Here is an 18,987-nt window from a genome sequence, read left to right as displayed (position 1 = left end):
CTTTCTTCCCATCTCTGCCGAATTTGAGGAACGGAAGGAAGAAAGGCTGTCAAAGCCAGGTGCTTATGCCCTTCTTTCTTATTAATGATTAATGTGTGGCTTTTCTCTGAAGAGAAGTGCCTGGGAATTGGAGCTTTCAAAGTGCATTACTTTCAAGCTCTATCCATCTTTAGATCCTGCAGGCATGATAACTGTGTGTGGTGGCAGTCACATAATATTTGTCCTGCGTGCACTCTCTGTACTGGAGGGAGCCTTCACCTCCAGCTGACTGAAGCAAGAAGGCACTTGAGTGCAGATCCTTGCCCTGGCAGAGCCGTGTGATGCAGAGCAGAGGGCAGGAGGTGAAGTTCAGGTGATGCTGCTGCAGTGCTGCCAGACGAGCTGCCCTTGGTGCCAGGGGAGCTCTGCTCATCGGAGCATGGCAGAACAAGAAGATGGGGAAATGTGGGTTTTCAGGTGCCAGCCTTTATTTTCTTTTTCTATCAGCAGCAAATTAGCATTAGTACAGAGCCCTCCTGGAGGCAGCTACGCTTCTCCCCTGACTCCAGAGAGGGTTCTTCGACAAAGTCAGAAGGTTTTCCTTCTCACTCAGTGCATTTCCTATCCTAGGTCAGGTAGTCCTTTTCTATGCTTTTGTGGGGCAGTTATTTAACCAAGGAGGCCTGGAGAGGACTCCTTCCAAAGCTTAGTGCTTCCCTGTCCCACCCAGAGGAGCAGAGGGCAGGTGCTGCCATCTCTGCCCACCCACCCACCGTGCTTGGAGGCTGCTGCACTCGTGCTGTTTGCAGAGTGGCTGCAGCCTTTGGGAGATTGCTGCTCCAGGTACTGGAGCCAAAGATGCTGCCAGTATTTTGGTGTGCAGCAGGTATTTGGGAACTGGACTTTCAGAGAAGGAAACAGAACCGAAATTTGCCTGTGAATCTTCACTTTGGAGGCAGCAAGCAGCACGAAAAAGGAACTTATCTGCCCAACCCAGACTGGAAAAAATCAACTCCAATTAAAAACCCACACAAAAGAGAGGAGTGAATGAAGGCAGTTTCTTAATTAGCTTACTGATACTGTGCAGGATCACAGCATATGGCTGTCCTGGGGCTTATATGATGAGCAGAGCGTTTAATTCGTGCTAGTAAGGAGCTGTTAGGGTTCCTCCTGACAGTTCCTGGTGTTTAGCTTGTAATATAAATAAATTATGCATAGGTTTTAGCAGCAGAGACATAACCTAGTTACATGCAACCTTAATGCTTTACAATCATATCTTGAAGTATAAATTTAAAGTTGTGCACTTGCTTATTGCCTTCTGTCATTACTTAGGAATGAATCTAGGTCCATCCTCCCTTGGCTGTCAGGAAAGGGAATCTACAGAAACAGCTGTTGCTGTGCTGAGATGGAGAACAAGACTGTACCAAAGCTCTGCAGTCCCTGTAATGGGCATAGTCTGCTTTAGAAGGCTTGTTGGACGTGATCCTTTATTAGATAAATACCACCTCATTTTTGGGTTTCTAGATTCTTTTCACATGGCAGCAAACGTGTGATAAAGCAAGGAGAGCCCCTTGGCCTCCCCTCGAAGCAGAGACTGGAATAGTTTGGGAGCTGAGTAGCTGCTGGGCATCATGGAATTCTTGTATGATGTGTTTCTGCATAGTTTTGCATCCCAGAAGGACAGACTGTGCTCCTCGGGGGGGTCAGGCAGGAGGTGACCGGTCACATGTTACTGAAAAGGCATCACACCATGTCAGGAGTATGGAAAGCCACAGATGACGAGGTGCAGATGTCAAGTCCATCCTTTGTTAAGCTGTACTTTGAGCCCCTGCTTACTGCAGGGAGCTCCTGCAGACAGGAGAGGATGGGTATGAGACCATCCCAGTGTCCTTGTGGATCCCTTGCTCTGTGTCACTGGAGCACAGACTGAGCTCCTGAAGCCCTTTTTCGAGGGTGCCTTTTGGTGTGTCCTCATCTGAGCATTTGATCAACTAAACAAAACCAGTCCCTTTGTTCAAATAGCTGGAAGGGTTTACAGGCAGAGAAACTGGGGCTGCTCTGCTGCTGCTCTCTTGGGTCTGCCTGGTCAGTGAATGCTGGAGTGCAGCTGCAGTCTCCAGTGGGATCTCCTGCCCAGGCCTGAGACACATTTTCTCAGTTGAATAGCTGCTCCCTGCCCAACATCCCCATCACCAGAGCTCCACCAGCTTTCTGCTCATTTCAGTTGGACTTTGGCTTCTTTCTGCTTTCTGTACCATGTTCTCTGCTTCATTTCTGATTCAGCTGCCAAACTCCACTGTGCTGTACAGAGCCCTCTGACCAGTGCTGCCTGGATCAGGCTATCTTTGTGTCACAGGCAGCTTCTTTCTTTTTCTCTCTTGTTTTCAGAACAATGAACTTAATACCAATTAAACTTTCTGGTATTTCAGGTGAACTGAAGTATGGAATTCATTCTATTTCTGCATGAAATGATGGAATGATTTTTAAATGTTGTATATTCCTCCTTTGAGACACACTGGACCTAGAAATGCACTCAGAAATAGAGTACATTTACTACAACTATTATTGATCAGTTCCCTTTGGCTGGCATCCAAATAAAAATTTCTTAATTGTTGAAGCAGAGTGTGGGCGTGGAAGGGTGTTTGTATAGCAAGGGTTCTGCCTGCCAGAATAGGTGGACAGTACAGCTAATATATTTGTTTGACTTATGAGAAGCTTGTTGGTTTTTATCAGCTGAATTACACAAAACTCAGTGTCTGGACAGCGAAGCCTCGGGGCTGGTGCTGGTCAGGGGGTGGTGAGGGGCATGTACTGCCTGTCAGCTCCACCCCAGCACTGCCAGAACTTACCCACTTGTGTGTGCCACTCATGCAGCCCCTCAGGAACCCCCTCATCATTGGGAGCTCTCTGGCTCACAGATCACAGTGCCCAGATCTCCTGCAGCAGTGCTGAGACAGACTGAGGAGAACCAGTGCTGCTTTCCAGGCTGGGAATACAAAAATAGCTATTAGAAGGTTCTTTAGTAAGAAGTAGGATTCATTTGGGCAGTCTGAGACCCTGCCTCGTGCACAGAGAGGCTGTTGGAAGAGCTCATCTCTGTCTCAGCTTCAGCTCTCAGCCACAGTTCTTCCAGGGAAAGGTGGAAATGTTACTAGGAGGATGTCTAAAAAATTCCTGTTAAGCTTCCTGTGTATATAAAAGCCAAAGTCTCCAGCCCATTGTCTTTGTTCCCAGCTAGATCTTTAAACACAGTGCTTTTTACACCTGCTGAACTGGGGTGGGAGTTCAGCACCCACCCACTGGGGTGGGATGGGATGGTATTCCTGGAGTGGCCAGGAACACTCCAGCACCCAGCTTCATCTGCAGCACTGTGGCACAGCAGCGGAGGGCCCTCTGCAGCCAAGGGCAGACACAGCAATAGCCTTGGAAATACTGCTTTGAATGTTCAGAGAAAAATGTGTCTCTGGTCATTGTATTTTCAAGTTTCTCTTTATCATCAAAAAACCCCAAGCCTAAAGCTCTGCGTGTCTGCTCTGCCTTTGGGGTGTCAGGGGGAGCACAGGGGGCATTGCCCCATGACTGCATTGAAACAGTGCCAGTTAAGTACCATTATCTCATTACTTTTAAATCTCTTCCTCTTAAAGATAATTTTGGTATGTGTATGTTGCTGCAGACAGCAGCAACAGCTCACCTGTCCTAGGGGTGATAAATGTTCTGTTCTGCAGAGGTAAATGTGGCATTCAGAATTGCATATTATTAAGATGACTCTCTGATGATAATGATGAGCTTATCTAAGGCAGGAACAAATTTCTCACCAGACTGCCCCCCCTTTTCTGAAGTCTTTAATACAACAGACTGGATTCTTAGCCGGGTGTGTTTCTATGCTGGTAGTTAGTTACTTTTATTTAACATTTACTTAGTGCCTCTCTGTTTTGTTTTCCCAGGGAAAGCATATATTTTAACATCCTCACAAATCCTCTTTCACTAGTCCTGGCTACTGACTGGACTCTGAGAATTTGAGGAAGAATCCAGGTTGCTTTTTCCAGCTAAAGGCTGGGGGTTTAAAATCTCTGGAATGAGATTTGTGCTTTACTGTTTTACATAAAATCAGTCATATATTTGGTTTCCTTCCTGTGTACTTTGAGTCACATGAGCAGTAATTCAGTGGTTTACTCCTAGAATTGTTCTTCAGAGTGTGTTGTATATATTTACAGTAAACACACTGTGAAGGTTGTTACTGCCCTTTGCAGTGTGACATAAGAAAGACACTGTTGTTTTTAAAATACATTTTTCATTTAATAAACTCTTGGAAAAGTATTGATAAGCAGGGGAAGTCAGGGAAGGCAGCAGAGGCTGTTCTGGAGGTGAAGAGACAAGGCAAGGGAAACAGACTGTACAGAACACCAGGGGTGAATGGCAGGTCTCATTTGTCACTGGCCTGTGTAAAAATAGTTTGGGTAGTTCCTCCTCACCATTCCCACCCATTTGGACAGGCAGTCAACTTTATTTTCATTTATGACGGGATTTTGCCCGTCGTCAGTGCTTTGAAGGCCCTGCAGAGCTCCTTCTTCAAGTTGTTCAAACTTTAAAAGTATCTTTGACTGACATCTGTAGAGGTTTTTGATACTGAATTGCCCCAGCAAGTAACTCAGTGAGCTCACATGTTTAATTCTAAAGTCTCTGTGCCATTGCAGTTGTTGCATGGCAGCCTGGCTCCTGAGTAACGGGGTGCACAACCCCTCAGCTGGGGGCTTGGCTCCTTTTCTGTTCAGTGTCCTGTGTGAAACACTCCAGCCACTGAAGAATGACTTCTCTTCTGGGATAAAGCAATACTTGTCCAGTGTGTAGGACAGTTCACTGAAAAGCAAACCCCTGTGCTTTGTCCAAGTCTGGATGCCACGTGTTGTGTGTCTCTGTTGCCTGAGTTCCCAGGGGTGTCTGGCCTGGGTGAGGCTGTGCATTCCCTCTGTGGAGTGTTCCCTGTGTCCAGCAGTGGCAGATCCTCTGGGAATGTGGACTGGCACTGGCTACCTCTGGTGATTTCCCTCACTCTGGGGAGAAGGATGTTTAGAAACCTTGCTCTCAAAGTTTGCTTTGGAAGGTGGTTTAGTTACATCTTCCATTCCATCACAAACAATAGATCTGTAGGATGCACCAGGAACAATTCCAGTGCAGATGCAAAGTGATTGTTGTGGCTGTGGTCAGTGGAGCAGTGCCAGGGTGGCTGTTCCACTGCAGTTCCTGTCCCCATTGGTGAGCAGTGCCAGCAGGAGCCCTCTGGCCCATGTCATCCCTTTGTTTCCGTGCTGCAGCCCCTCCTGATGGGAACTTGGAACTGGGAATCTGACTGATGACTGCTGGGTGATGTTTTTCAAGGACAGTACAGAATCTTAACACCCTGAGGCATAAATGCAGCCTGCCATTTTCCTGGGTTGCAGGGACTTGAGCAGGTTACTCTGGATTATGGAAATCACTCCTGGGAGCACTTTTGGGATTGCCAGATGAGAATTTAGTCCAAGTGTACTGTCTTCATTTTCACTGTGCTCAGCTTTGCTCGGTGCTTAGAGATGTTTGACATCCTCATGCCTGGATCTGAAACACAAGTGTTCCCCCAGGAACTGGGAGGTCTCTGCTGCCTTGTGCAGTGCTGGAGCAGGAAAAGATTCAGGAGGCAGGAGCCTATCTCTCTGGGCTCAGTGCTCTGAGCTCAGCCTGGACTGCTGGGAGGAGAAGGAGAGCTGAGCTCTGCCGTGGGTCTGGGTCACAGCCACAAACAAGCAAATGGGCTTTGGTTTTCCATGGTAGAGGAGTCCCCTGGGCTGCAGGAACCTCACTGCCCAAGGAGGGAGGACTAACAAAATCCCAAGAGTTGGGTGTTCACAGAGCAGATGTTTCTGCATGACATGCTGAAAGGATTTGTTTTCTGAAGTGTTAGTTACAACATTAAAACTGCAAAGTTTGATGGCTGCAAAACTTGACCGTAGCATTAATTAGCTCTTAACTTGATCCTGCGGAGTTTTCATGCTTATTTATGTGTGATATATGTGGAAAGTTTTTCTTGAGGCATTAATTTTCAGTTAATTTTTCTGCAGTTAAAGAGACAGTAAGTAGTATCAGCAAGCCACACTCCTACTGATGCACTTTTATAATATCTTTTTCAATTATAACCTTATCAATGTCTACCTTAATATTAATCCCAATACAGATCAAGAAATACAGAATACTGTGATGCTGCTGATAACTAAAGTAGTAAAACAAATGTGCAGTGGCACAAATGGACCATAGAAAAATCTCTTGAGAATGGGATGTGGGGCAAGAAAGGTGTGAAGGTTGGGCTTTTTTTGGCTAAATTTGATTTTTTTTTTTTAAAGTCTGCAAGTGTTGCTTATGAATTTTAACTCTGTTTCTTAAGACTTAATGAGGGAATAAAAAACGTGATACACAGCTCCAGATAAGACCAGTTATAGTGCATTTCTGTCACCCTGAAGCTTAGTAAGTAATGTTCCATGTTAACAGATGTGCTTGGAGGTGGAGCTGCTATCTTTTATTGTTATTACTCCTGAAAGGTATCACAGAGAATTTGAATTCTAATTTCAGTTTCATAAAGACTTGACATTAAAATTCACAGTTGTGTTTTTCGTACAAAGGGATTAGTGCAACTGGAGATGGGAAAACAGCGTGTAGAATTCTCTCCCATGTATCCTGTGGAATCATTTTAATATCCACTTCACCCACCTTTATCAGCTGTTGCTGGAGGTGAGGCTGTGTGTTAGGATGTGGGGAAAGGAGTCATTTATCTCTGCATTTCATTGGTGTTCTTAATTAAAAGTTAATGTGCTGTTACAGCTCACAATTAAGTGCCTTTAGATTCTGAGAGGTGTCTGAGAAAACGTGGGGTTTCCTACTGTCCAATTACCAGAGCAGCCTCCTGGGTGAGCAGGGACTGGGATGGGTTTGGTAATTACCTGGAGATTGGCAGTCCCTCTAGTTACTTAAAAAGAAAAATTGACTGCTCAGTCCCGAGAGCAGAAGGTAATGATGGTGTCCTGAGCATTTGAGAACAAACCTTACACAGGTTTGTGGGATTCAGAGGCCCTGAGAGGTTGTCTGTGCTATCATGGAAATTACTGCATTTCAGCTTTGAGAAGACCTTCCATATAGGTTTGTTCACCAAGCACTATTAAGAATAATTTTGTCACTCCATTTTTCCCCTCAAAAAAAAAAAAGGGAAGAAAAAAAGAAATGGACTTGAATTTTATTTATTGGGTAATGACAGGTTGATGCTTGTGCAAGCCTGGGGCTTTGGTGTGCAGTGCTGCATGATTGCTGGACAGGCAAGGCCAAGTTCCCAGGTCCCCTCTGACGGTTTCTGCAGTCACTGATATGTGCAACTCTAACAACTCCAGTAGCCTTTCACTCTGTCTTGCATCTTCTACCTCTGCCATTCTCTTGTGCAATATTTTGAGAAATTCAAAGCCACATAAAGTATCATCTTTTGCTTGCTAAGTGTGGCTGAGCCAGGCCTTGTGCTGAGCCTGCTGCACACAGCCTGTGAATATTGCTGAGCAATCTTGTGGCTTTGCTTGTTTTTCCTAAGGTAGTAAAAGATTAGAAGTACTGGCTTTGACATTAAATTCTTGGTTTGCATATTGGCTCTGAAAACTCTGACCCAGTTTAAGGTGTATCACTGGACTCAGCAGGAAAGCAGAGAACTGTGTTTGTAGCACCTCTGTGACTGTGTTCCCCTTTGTGTTCAGGTTCAGGGAGCTGCAGATGTGCACTGCCCATATTTTACTGAGATCTAGTAGGTTTGTCAGTCTACTTTGCCTCATAATTGTTCATCCAAGGTGATGAGGTTGTAATAATTGTAGTATAAATCAATGCACCTTCAACTTTGTGGTGAAGGTTACAGGGCTAAATCGTCTTTTAACTCTCTCCTGTCAGGAATGTCAGTTCAGATGGAGCAGAAGCACGCAGAAGACTGAGGGAGTGTGATGGCTTGGTGGATGCCCTCCTCCACGCTTTGCAGTCTGCGGTTGGCAAGAAGGATACAGACAATAAGGTGAACTTGAATATTAAAACTTAGTGGATATTTCCATTAACTTAGGTGGAAGTGTTGCACTGGGATCCAAGTTCTCTTTGCTAGTATCAGAAGAGGATTATGCTGGCCTCAGAAAATAGAGCAGTTATCCTCCTCTCTGGTATCCATGGTACCACGGTGGGTACCAGCAGGATGTTGCTGTTTCCTTTCCGTGGCTGAGGAGGGGAGCAAAGGCTGGTGGCTGAGAGATGGGGAGAACAGTCCTTTATTGTCAGAGACATTATTGCTGTTGTTCTGCATTGCTTAATTGGCATTTATAAGGCAGTCTCCAAATCAGAATTGAGTCCCATTTGCACAAAGCAGCAAAGGAGTCAGTTCCCATTTTAAAGACTTTATTCAGCACCATCTGTAAAGACTGTAGTGCACAGACATTAAGAAATGCCTTCAGACCTACAGCACTTTCACTGTGGCTGTTTTTTGGTGCAGATTTTATTAACCTGTTTTATCATCATCTTATCCCGTGGCACTTAAAAGTGTATTTATATGCATAAGGAATATCATAAGTTTAACCTGTTTAAAAAAAGCATACTGTTGCTTTGTAAGGCCTGTAAAGCATCATTATTTTACTCTTTTTGTGTCCCACCATGTGATGGCCCGTACAGGAGAGTTATAAAGCCCTGTCACTTAATCAGGTAATTTTGGAAGTGGATTTTGTAACCACCTGGTGGTTTCCTTTGCAACCTACAGGGATTTGCTCTTGTCAGAACCCGACGTGCTGTGGATTAGTTATTGCTGCAGGACAACGTGTGCTCTCATTGAAATCCCCCCAGGGCCTAGGTTTTGACCCAAAGAAAATTTAATAAAATGGGCCCCTTGGGGATTGTAAATGTTGGAAGAATGAGAGAGAGGCTTGTATTAAAATCAGATCCTTATATGATCTTTTCCTGCTGTGTGTTTGATCTTTTGGTGAATTGTATTCTTTGTTAAGATCAAGTGGTATTTTTGATTAGAGAGTTTTCGATTTGAATGGGTGCTATTTATGAAGTGCTTCACTTTTCAAAGAAAAAAATTGGGTTTAGAACAAGAATGAACTTTCATTTAAGGATCTTGTCTAAATCTTCCTCGAAAGCTACGTTTTTTCCCTGGGACAGGTGGGCCTTTTCTTCATTTCCTCTGAGCCCTCCACTGTACAATATAATGGCCTGCAAATAAGAGGGTTCATGACTTCTTGTAACCCCAGTTTCTCTGTGACAGTCTGTGGAGAACTGTGTGTGCATCATGAGGAACCTTTCCTATCACGTCCACAAAGAGGTCCCCGGAGCTGATAAGTACCAAGAACTAGATGCGGGTCAGACCACGGGCACAGGAGGCTCTCAGAAGAAGAAGAAAGATGATGCTGGTTGTTTTGGTGGAAAAAAAGCTAAAGGTATGTGTTGCAGAGAGCTCAGAACTGGAAATGGGGGTAAACGTTGCAGTGCAGTCCTGCTCTCGTTGCACCTTCACTGTGCCAGTGTGGAGGGATGCGGTTTGGGGAGGTCCATGTTTGCAGTGTCATGGCATGTGTTTATCCCTGTGTTGCATCACTACTGAATATTTGGGATTTTTTTTCCACGATTGACGTAGTTTTGTTTGGTTTTAAATAGGAGTGGTGCATGCTGACAGGTGACACTGCTGTTGGAAAAAGGTGGATGTGCTCTGCCTCCCCTGTGCCTTCCTGTGTTCTTACATCTGTCAGATCTATGCTTACTCCACTTGCTTGGCTGTGTTGCTTGTGTGCCAGGCTCAGGAAGCCAGGCCAGCATGCATCCATCCATTCCTGGGCATGGCACGCCTGGCTGGACATCTTCCATGCCCCCAGTCTCTCACACTTGAAAACAGACTGAAAGCCTCCCCTCCCACTCAGCCAAAATGTAAACCTCCTAATTCAGTCACTCTTTCAGTAATTTAAATTGCAAACATGATTTTGTAGCTTTTAATTGTCATTCACTTTTAGACCTGTTCTCTCCTCTGGGGCATGAGTGTTGCAAATGAGTTTCATTATAAGAGAGGATTAATAGTCTCAGTAAACCCCCTTCAATGTTTCCTTCACAAAGAGACACTCAAATTATATCCGTTTTCTTTGTTGTTTTAGAGAAACTGCTATTCTAGACTGAATTCTGTTTTCTTTGTTGTTTTAGAGAAATGACTGTTCTGGATGAATTCAGAGATAAAGTAATTCAGTTTTCTATCTCGGCTTCATTCTCCTCATTCATGTGTACACACATCCTGCCTTATTGTTTATAGCCAGGTATCAGAAAGAGTTTTGGCCCTAAAAAGAGCTGACATGGAATTGTTTGAGCTTGACAGGCTGTGTGCTGCACATGACTCTCTCTGTGATCTGACCTGTGCACTATTCAAATGCTGTGTTTCCATGGGTGTTAGGGAAGTCATCAGTGGGAACTTGTTTCTGCAGACTAGTCTGTCATCAACCAGATTTAAAGTGCTTCTTAGAAAAAAAAATAAATGGATGGGAATCTTTTAATGACTGGGGGGAAAACCGAAGAAATGATACCACCTGGCTGGGCAGCCTGCTCTCCCAGTGAGTGAGTGACCCTGCAGTGATGCCCTCTGGAAACCTCGGGTGTGCTGGGGCTCCAGCCTCTTCTGCCCCTTGCAGTCCCTGTTGTTTTGTGGCTCCAGAGCAGCCCAGTCAGGGGGAACGTTTTTGGCCATGAAGCTCGGGGTGCCCTGGGGGAGCAGGGCAGTGTGCTGGTGGAGGGCTGTCCCCATCCCCTCCAGGGCAGTGCCAGGGGGCTCTCAGGTGGTGTCCTGAGTCGAGTGTCTGCTGCCTCTGGGCCGACCTGGAGAGACACCTTCGATGTCTGCACGCCCAGGGAGTGCTGGGTATCATCTGAAGCATCAAAGCATGTCTTTTTGGACAAATTGGCCTCACAATCATCTGATGCTGAGGATGAGCCTGTGGATTACAGTGAGCAGTGCAGGCACTCAGTGACAGCCTGGGTTTGTCTCTGTGTGTTCAGCAGGAAATTTCAATTTCCAAAGAAAATTTTAATGTTTTTTTCCCCCTTTTTTGCAGTGCTCTTTTTAAAATGTGCTGTTCCCCAGAGGGAGATCAGCTGGTGATAATCCTGAGCTCACAGCTGCTAGGATGTAGGTCAGAAGGGTAGAGGGTAACAGACTGTTGTGTTTACAAAGTAAAAATTAAAATCCGTTTGTAAATGTGCTTTTAAAATCATAAAGAGAGGCTCCCTTATCTCGCTGTTAAATGTATGTGGGTACTGGTCTGAACCTGCATTAATTTTTTCAGTCTAGGACTTTACAATAGATCAGTTCTTTGTCTCCCTTCTTGTTCGCTTAATCCTGCAGTGTTTCCATGTTTATTTTATTTCATGGTCATTGATCACAGCATTTCAAACACCTTTGCAAAGGGCTAGTCATCCTTCTGTCCCCTCAATTCTGTGAGCACCTTTTCATTTAATGAAAAGAGAAAGAAAAAAACTGTGCAGAAAAAGATTGGGGTTTTTCAGCAGGAACAAAAGGGAGAAAGTGGAATATCTTGTTTTGATTGGGGTTTTTTAATTGATGAAACTTCTACAGTATTCTTGTAATACTCAGGTTTTGAACCTATTCTGTGAAATTCTACCTCTTTGTGACTGTTCCTTTGTATTTTCTTCATCCTGTAAATTTTTGTTTTCCTTTTGCTGCTTTTCTGGTAATTAGAGGAGTGGTTCAATCAAGGTGAGTCTGCAATACTTTCTTTCCTCATCGCCATAACATGCTTTGTTCAGCTTTCCCATGCAAGAGCTGACATGAAGGTCTCGTTCATCCACCTTCTCCTCTGCTCCCCCAGCACATCCTCCTGTTCATTGCAGCAGACAGAGGGATCCTCTGAGGGAGCTTTGGCAGCTTGGTCTGTCCACAGCACGAATAGAGATCCCAAGGTTTTCCTCCTTCCCGGTGTGAGTGCAGTGAGGGAGCTGATGTGCAGTGAGGGAGCTGATGTGCAGTGAGGGAGCTGATGTGCAGTGAGGAGCTGATGTGCAGTGAGGAGCTGATGTACAGTGAGGAGCTGATGTGCAGTGAGGGAGCTGATGTGCAGTGAGGGAGCTGATGTGCAGCTGGGCTGCTGACCCCAAGAGAGGGCCCAGCACAGCGAGCACCTCCCCAGCCCTGTCACATCAGGAATGGCTCTGCTGGCTGCTCTGGGCAGGGAGCCTGAGTGACAGGAGTGCCAGCACCTGGGGTGTGTGTGCTCTGGGCAGGGAACCCTGAGTGCCAGGAGTGCCAGCACCTGGGGTGTCTGTGCTCAGGGCTCCTGGGCAGTTTGGCTGCTTGGGCACTGACTGGGCTGCTGCAGCTTTGTTGCTTTGGAGCAGAAGAGGTGGGTGTAGCTGCCCCCAGTGCCTCAGGGGAGACACCCTTTAGTTTCTCATCCCAGCACAATAAGTAAAATTACAGCTGGAATACACAGGTCTCAAGGCTAAATCTTCCCTGCCTTCTCTGCTGGGAAGTTGATGGGCTGTGAGTGCCCTGGAGACTGTCACTGAGGCTGATTTGGGGGGTGAAGGCAGGGGCATTGTCAGCTTGTGACACTTGCTTCAGATCGTGGGTTCCGGAGGGTTGAGCCAAAGGAGAATGCTGGAGAGAAAAAAACCAAACAAAATAACTGCTGCACCCAACAAATGGTGCTTGGTAGTGTTCTGTGAGACATGGATTGCAGACTGTGACTGGGGAGCTGGTGGAGGATGAGCTTGTTGGCAACACAGAGCTCAGCCCGTGCCTTCTGTCGCTCTGCAGTCGGGTCAGTGGGTGTATTAACAAGCACAGTATTGACAGGGGGAGGAGTAGAGGAGGTGTTAAAGAGAATCACTTTCCATTACAACTTTTATTTTAACCAGAAAGAAAGCATTTGGGAATTATACCTTCAGCAGAAGCAGTCTGGCTGCAAAGCTGGTTTGATTATCTGGTAAATCCAAACGACATTTGAGGAAGATCAGCAACAACATTTAGTGGTTAATAACACTGGGTCACACTTGAGAGTCTGTGCTGAGTTTCTGACAGATTGAAAATGCCGAAGGTCGTGTTTTGGTTGTTTCTTACATAATGAAAAGTAGTGAGGGGGGAGAGGGAAAGAATTTTAATCCCACTGTTTCGGAGACTGTAAATTGCATCTTGCACAAGCAAGTCTCATGTCAGGCAATTTTCCCAAACCAGAGTGCTGTGCCAGTTCCTACAGCCAGCTCTCATTAAACAGACCTGTCAGGCATGTTCAGAGCTCTGTCTGTCTCCTGGCAAAGTTTGGAGCTGTGCTTCTGATCCAACAGTGGTGGCTTTTCCCTGACGTGCCTTGGGCTGGAAAACTTGGAGAACCTGGGGATGCATCGAAGGGTAGACACTGAAATGTAAAAAACCAGGACCTTAAACTTCTCTTCCCCTGTACGGACGTGGCCATTGAGCATCCCTGTGGTGATGCACAGCAGCACACCCTGGATGGGAGGATCTGGGAAGGGACAACATGTTCTCCATCCAAATATCAGCCAAATACAAATACATACAGATGTGGGCTGTGTGTGTGTCCACATCCCTGTTGGGAACAAATGCAGGAGCACTGCCAGCAGGGTTGGGGGGCAGAGCAGCGTGTTCAGAGCTATGGAATCTGGTGGTGAAGCTGGTCATGTGCTGTCAGTTGGCATGGGGATGGCTGAGAGGTTTGGCATCAGTAGACTCTTGAACTTGTTAAATTTGGTCACCTTTTTAGAAACTCCAGTATTTGTCGTCCCTGTGAAAATCAAATGGGAGAAATACCAGCTGGGCTGCAGATTGAAACCTTTGCCTTTCTGGGTGGATTTGTTTTGGAGTCTTCTTACAGCTTGGTCACCTCCTCTCTCTACGAAAGCGCTGGAAAATGTCTGGGGTATCTCTGAAGCTAGCCTTGATGAAGCAAGTGATTTGTAGAGTTGGAATCCCCTTGGTCAGAGCTGTGTGTTCTGAACTGCTGCCATGGGCAGACAGCTGGCCTGGCCTGCAGGGTGGGAGTGTCTCAGAGGGCTGAGGGACAAACAGCCAAGGCTGGGGGAAGCTGGGCCGTGTTCGCAGGCTGGCCCAGACCTGAGGGGCAGGGACTGCAGAGACACAGGTGGAAGGGGCTGTCTGAATGAAAGATGGGGTAGGAAATGAGCAGCTGCTTTGGCATTGCCAGCTCAGAAGAGGTAGCAGCCAACACTGCACTCCTGGACAATCTCTTCCTTAACAAGCTGTGCATGGACACAGAGTCCTTACTAAACACTGCCACTGGGAGGAAGGGAATTCTTCCTGTGCCATCTCAGTTCTGCAGGGCTGATACCAATGCCAGGCCCAGCCTTTAAATTATAGAGAGAACTTCTACAAGGAGTAATTGTGTTGGATAAGGTCTGGCTCTCTGAGTACGTGTTCTGAGGTTTAAACTGGTGCCAGAGACATAAAATTTGGGGTCATGTGAAAAAACCAGTTTGTCCTACTTGTAGATAAGATGGAGTCACATTTATTGGTCTGCCTTAAGTCTGTAATCTTTCCTAAATACTGACTTCCTTCCTTCCTTCAATGCTTTTTTTTGTTTTAGTTCCCTCTACCCTGCTTTTTCCTGTCAGTGCTCTAAGGGTCAACAAGGGTTTGCAGCCAGTGACTGGGTTCAGCTGCTGTTTTGGAATGAGACATCCTTTGGTGATGTACAGCACCCTTTATCTCTGGTATTTGGTTCCCCAAACAACGTGTTCTCATTCTTTCATGGAGCAAAAACTTGATGGGAGGCTGCAGAGTGCCTCTGATTCCTGTCTCTTCCTTTAGAAAAGACAGCTTTCAAAGGAGTGGCACGTGGTACCTGGCTGCAGGACCTTTTGGCAGCTTAGATGGGCTTTTACATGCTTTCATTAAGGAAATCACTTCAGATAAGCAGAACTTCTTAGATGCATGTTTTGGTTTGCACAGTGGTTGGAGTTGGCTGGCGTTGTGTTGGCATTTCAAACCAAAAGTGTGTGATTCCATCACCTCCCAAAGAAGGGGAGTAGATGGAATACTACCTTGAGGGTGTTTTCTTCCTGATGTTATTTCTAAATATTCATATTGGTATCTAAAAGCTCTAATTCTCCTCTATCCTGTACTCTGTGTGTTCATCCTTTTGTCAAGAGTAACCCACTGAATTCACTGTGCATGTACCAACCACCCCCCTGCTATGACAAGGCAGGGACTGGGCCTTTCCCATCTTGTGACCTATTGCCAGTCAAGAATCAGACTGATCTCCTCATTACATTTTCAAGGATCATTTTCCTGTTTGCTTTTAAGCCTCCTGACTGGTGGAGCTTTCAGCCCTTTCTGCAGAACCCCCATTAACAGCCTGGTGCAATCCCTGTGCAGAAGCCACTTCTGGCAGCTTCAAATTGTGTTGTCTGAATTCATCCCATTGCACCTGCTCTTGAGGGAGAGGGACTCAAGAACTTGATTTTTCCCTCTCAATAATTTGGGAAAGCTAAATTGTACAGTGCTGTCTTCAGAAGCCTTGCAGATTCCTGCAGTGCCTTCCAAATCTCTGTCTCTGCTGCCAGGATTCCTCTGATGGCAAAGTGCCTGCTTATCCCACAGCATCCCTGTGGGCTCACCCAAGGCACTGTGTCTCCTTGGGGGGACAAGAAGAGATGAAAACTTCCCTCCCCAGCTGTTTACCTAACCTTGAATTCTCAGCCCAGCTAAAACTGAAGTCCTGGGTTTGTTCTGCTTTCTGTGAAGGATTGTATAAATTAAAGCTGATGTAATGGTTTAAAACTGTTTCTTAGTAAAAGTATGGAATATTTCCATTAGTTTTTAATAAATAGTAAAAATGACACTTTTATCGATTGAAGGGCAGTTCAAGGTTAAGTTGTTGGCTGCTGTCTGTACAATATATTAAATCTTCCTGCCTGGCAGTTGTGTTGAGAACAGAGGCTGCAAAGCAAGCCTGTTGGTTTTTTGCTCTGTTGCCGAGTTTTTGCTTCAGCTGGGCTTCGGGTCTGTGTGAAAATAACAGGTAAATACTGGGCTGATGAGGGAGAGGCATGGCTTTACCAAGAAGGGAAATGGCACAAATCTCCAAGAGTTTAGGCACTGAAGTGCTGGTCATAAGCATGTTTGCAGATCAGCCTGCAAGCAGCACAGGTTTTTGTCCCTGAGTTGCTCATACAGAGGCCCAGCTGGACTGCAGGGCAGGTACACACAGTTATGGGTAACAGGCTGTGATTTGTATTCTGGGGCTGTATCTTCTGTCATCTCCTAGATGCACATGACAGTAACTTACCTGTCAGTATGCTGACAGTCTTTTCCATATCTTGTCTTCTGTTTTTTTGCACAGGAAAGAAGAATGGAGATTTGGACAGGAATTTTGATACACTTGATTTGCCTAAGCGGTCTGAAGCAGCAAAAGGTAATGCTAATGTTTGTGCTTTTGGAAGTCACAAGTAGCCTGGGAGCTGGAGGCTCTTAAAGGGATGTGAGACATGAGCATATCGGGCTGATCTCTCTTTTGTAGTCAGTTAATTGTACTAATGGATATGTCAGTGCATGCTGTTATCTGGGATTCAATCCTGGATAGAACCAGCTTTTATATAAAGCTGCCGAATTGCTGGAATCTTGTAGAAGTCTGTCTGGTTTGGTGTTAGGTGACTGTAGCTCCAGAGAGGGGGAAGTACATGCTCTCTTTTCTTTACAGCTCCATTTGTACCCCCCTTACAGACATGGCTGAAGGATTTATGCAATGGGTGAAGGTTCTTAGCACTGACATTTCCCTTCCCTGGCATCCCTGTCATTCCTCAGTGTTCTGTCCATTGGAGGGGATGGCAGGGAGTGAGGGGATTTGCCTTTACTGATAGTCTTCCCCTGAACACAGTATTCCTCCCTGTCTGTAGTGAGCAGGACTTGCAGTTTTCCAAAATCAGGAGATCCACAGAAAAATTCTTCTTCCCTGCCCTTCTGTATTTCAGGTCTGGCAGAGGTGAAATCTTTCACGATCTGCATTCCCTTTGTGCATGCATGGTACTCTTTTTAATTGGAGATTAGGAGGCGATTTGGGGTCTTGTTAGAATTCTTACAGCATTGGATGGTGTTTGGAGACTTGCACAGGTTTGGATTTGAAGTGTGTGTGCAGTGTCACTGCAAAGATTCAGCCATTGCCATGGCAACTGCCTCAGTGCCACCCTGCCAGCTCCCAGGGCACCCTCACCTGCATGAATACCCTCAACTACCTCAGTGTTCCTCAGAAAAGACAAATTTTAAACTCTTCCTGTGTCACTTCCAGAGTTTTGGAGAATATAAAGAGACAGTGTGACTCAGTGGGGAGATCCATGGGTGTGGAATACCTGAATTGTGCTCTTTTTGTGACCTTGATCAAATCAACTTATTTGTGCTTCAGTTCCATTGCTGATATCTGAGGGCAGCAAGAGAGGCCGGTCTGAGATCCTCAGAGATGTGCTGATAGTCAGGGATGGTGAGACAATTACACATATTTAGTGCTGTACTCTCACTTAAATTCACAGTGAAGCTCTGGCTGATGATATGCAAGCTAATCCTAATATATAGTGCAAGCTATTCCTAATATGTAGATGGATCTAATCTATTTACAGACACCCTTTACAGGGGATAGTTTCTAGTCTCATGTCTAAACACTCATTTTCATTTGGAGCATTATTGCACAAGATACAGTAAATCTGTACAAGATTTAAGATCCTAATGTACCTCTTAGCAGCTGCAGTGCCATCCTGTTGGGAGAGCTGCAGGAAACTTCTCCTAACCAACTTTCCCTGGAATGCCATCAATTCAGGGCTGGGTGTTGATTACAGTGCAGAGCAAAGAGGTATCTTAAGGATGCAGGAAAAGAAAGGAATGCAAAATATAGCAAGGGCTTCAGTGTTTCCATTCCTTTCTAAATGTCATTGGAATGTAGGTGCCACTAAAGGGAAAAGATGGAAATCAAGAATTTCTGTGAAGAAATCTATCTTGCCTAACTTTCTTTAAAATGAGATAAAAATCTTCCACGAGGCTGTGGTAATGCAGAAGTGATGTGGCAGATCTGATGGGAGCCATATCTGTCTCTGAGCTTACACAGCTTGTTATCTTCTTCAGGTGGTAGAAATCTCACACTCTTGAAGAGGTTGTTTGATAATTTTGAGATACTCCCATTTAGTCTGAGTCAAATAGACTGCATATCTCATGCTAGATAATGTCAGGAGATTGCTCCCCATGCATTTTGAAAGAAGCCCTTTGACCAAAAAAAATGCATGAGAAATGATTCACTTGTGTGCCAAGAGTAAAAAACTCAAGTCAACGATGCATTTTTGTTCACTTTTTTCCTGGTAGTTTCCTGCCAGGCATCTCGTTTACATGAGAGTTCCTGGATATTCAAGGTTCTAACAAGGTTGCTTGAACTTTGCATTGTTCAGTAAAATAAGGAAAATAAAATGGAAGTTTTAAAACCCTTAAGAGCTCTGGTCTGATCTCTGCCATGGAGTATAATTGCCTCTGATGAGATCAGCTCTCAGCTGAGCAGAACCTCGTTACTAAGATGGAAAAATCATGCAAGTTTTAATGATCAGAAGCACTCAGATTGAGTGACACAATGAAGTGCTATTTCAAAAATCAACAATTATAGATTAATCTCTTTCATGTATTATTAAAGCCATGTTAAAGGGAGTTTTCAGCTGGAATCTTTGTGGGCAAATGAAACTGCAGTAATAAGATTTGTTCGTGCAATGCAGCAAATGAACATTGTGGTACTGAACAAATATTGGGGTGTAGTGTTAAATTTCCTGTAATCTCGTAGTCAGCATCCATGGAGCTTATCTGGTGGATCTGCAGATGAGCTTTCAGGAACTTGACATCATGGTTTCCCTGCAAGACATTCTTAGGTGTGACCACTGAGCTTAGTTGAGTGTACTTACGTTGCTGGAAAAACCATGAACTAGCAGCAG

The 18,987-nt window shown here is 45.2% G+C and overlaps 1 protein-coding gene across 19 annotated transcripts in view; it reads left to right on the top strand.

The window, feature by feature from the left end:
* ARVCF (armadillo repeat gene deleted in velocardiofacial syndrome) overlaps nt 1–18,987 on the top strand; it is a 245,961-nt gene that overhangs the window by 187,798 nt on the left and 39,176 nt on the right. For 16 of the 19 annotated variants that reach the window (XM_017815425.1, XM_017815421.1, XM_017815422.1 and 13 more), the window contains 4 exons: nt 7,924–8,041; nt 9,275–9,446; nt 11,741–11,758; nt 16,377–16,448. In XM_017815425.1, the coding sequence (XP_017670914.1) occupies nt 7,924–8,041; nt 9,275–9,446; nt 11,741–11,758; nt 16,377–16,448 (380 nt within the window). The remainder of the gene's footprint in view (nt 1–7,923; nt 8,042–9,274; nt 9,447–11,740; nt 11,759–16,376; nt 16,449–18,987) is intronic. The other 3 variants (XM_017815431.1, XM_017815429.1, XM_017815434.1) reach the window with 1 other exon arrangement.

The sequence above is a fragment of the Lepidothrix coronata genome, unplaced genomic scaffold (assembly GCF_001604755.1).
Source record: "Lepidothrix coronata isolate B3197 unplaced genomic scaffold, Lepidothrix_coronata-1.0 Scaffold51, whole genome shotgun sequence".
In the NCBI taxonomy this organism is placed as follows: Eukaryota; Metazoa; Chordata; class Aves; order Passeriformes; family Pipridae; genus Lepidothrix; species Lepidothrix coronata.
This window is presented reverse-complemented; position numbering and strand designations above follow the sequence as displayed.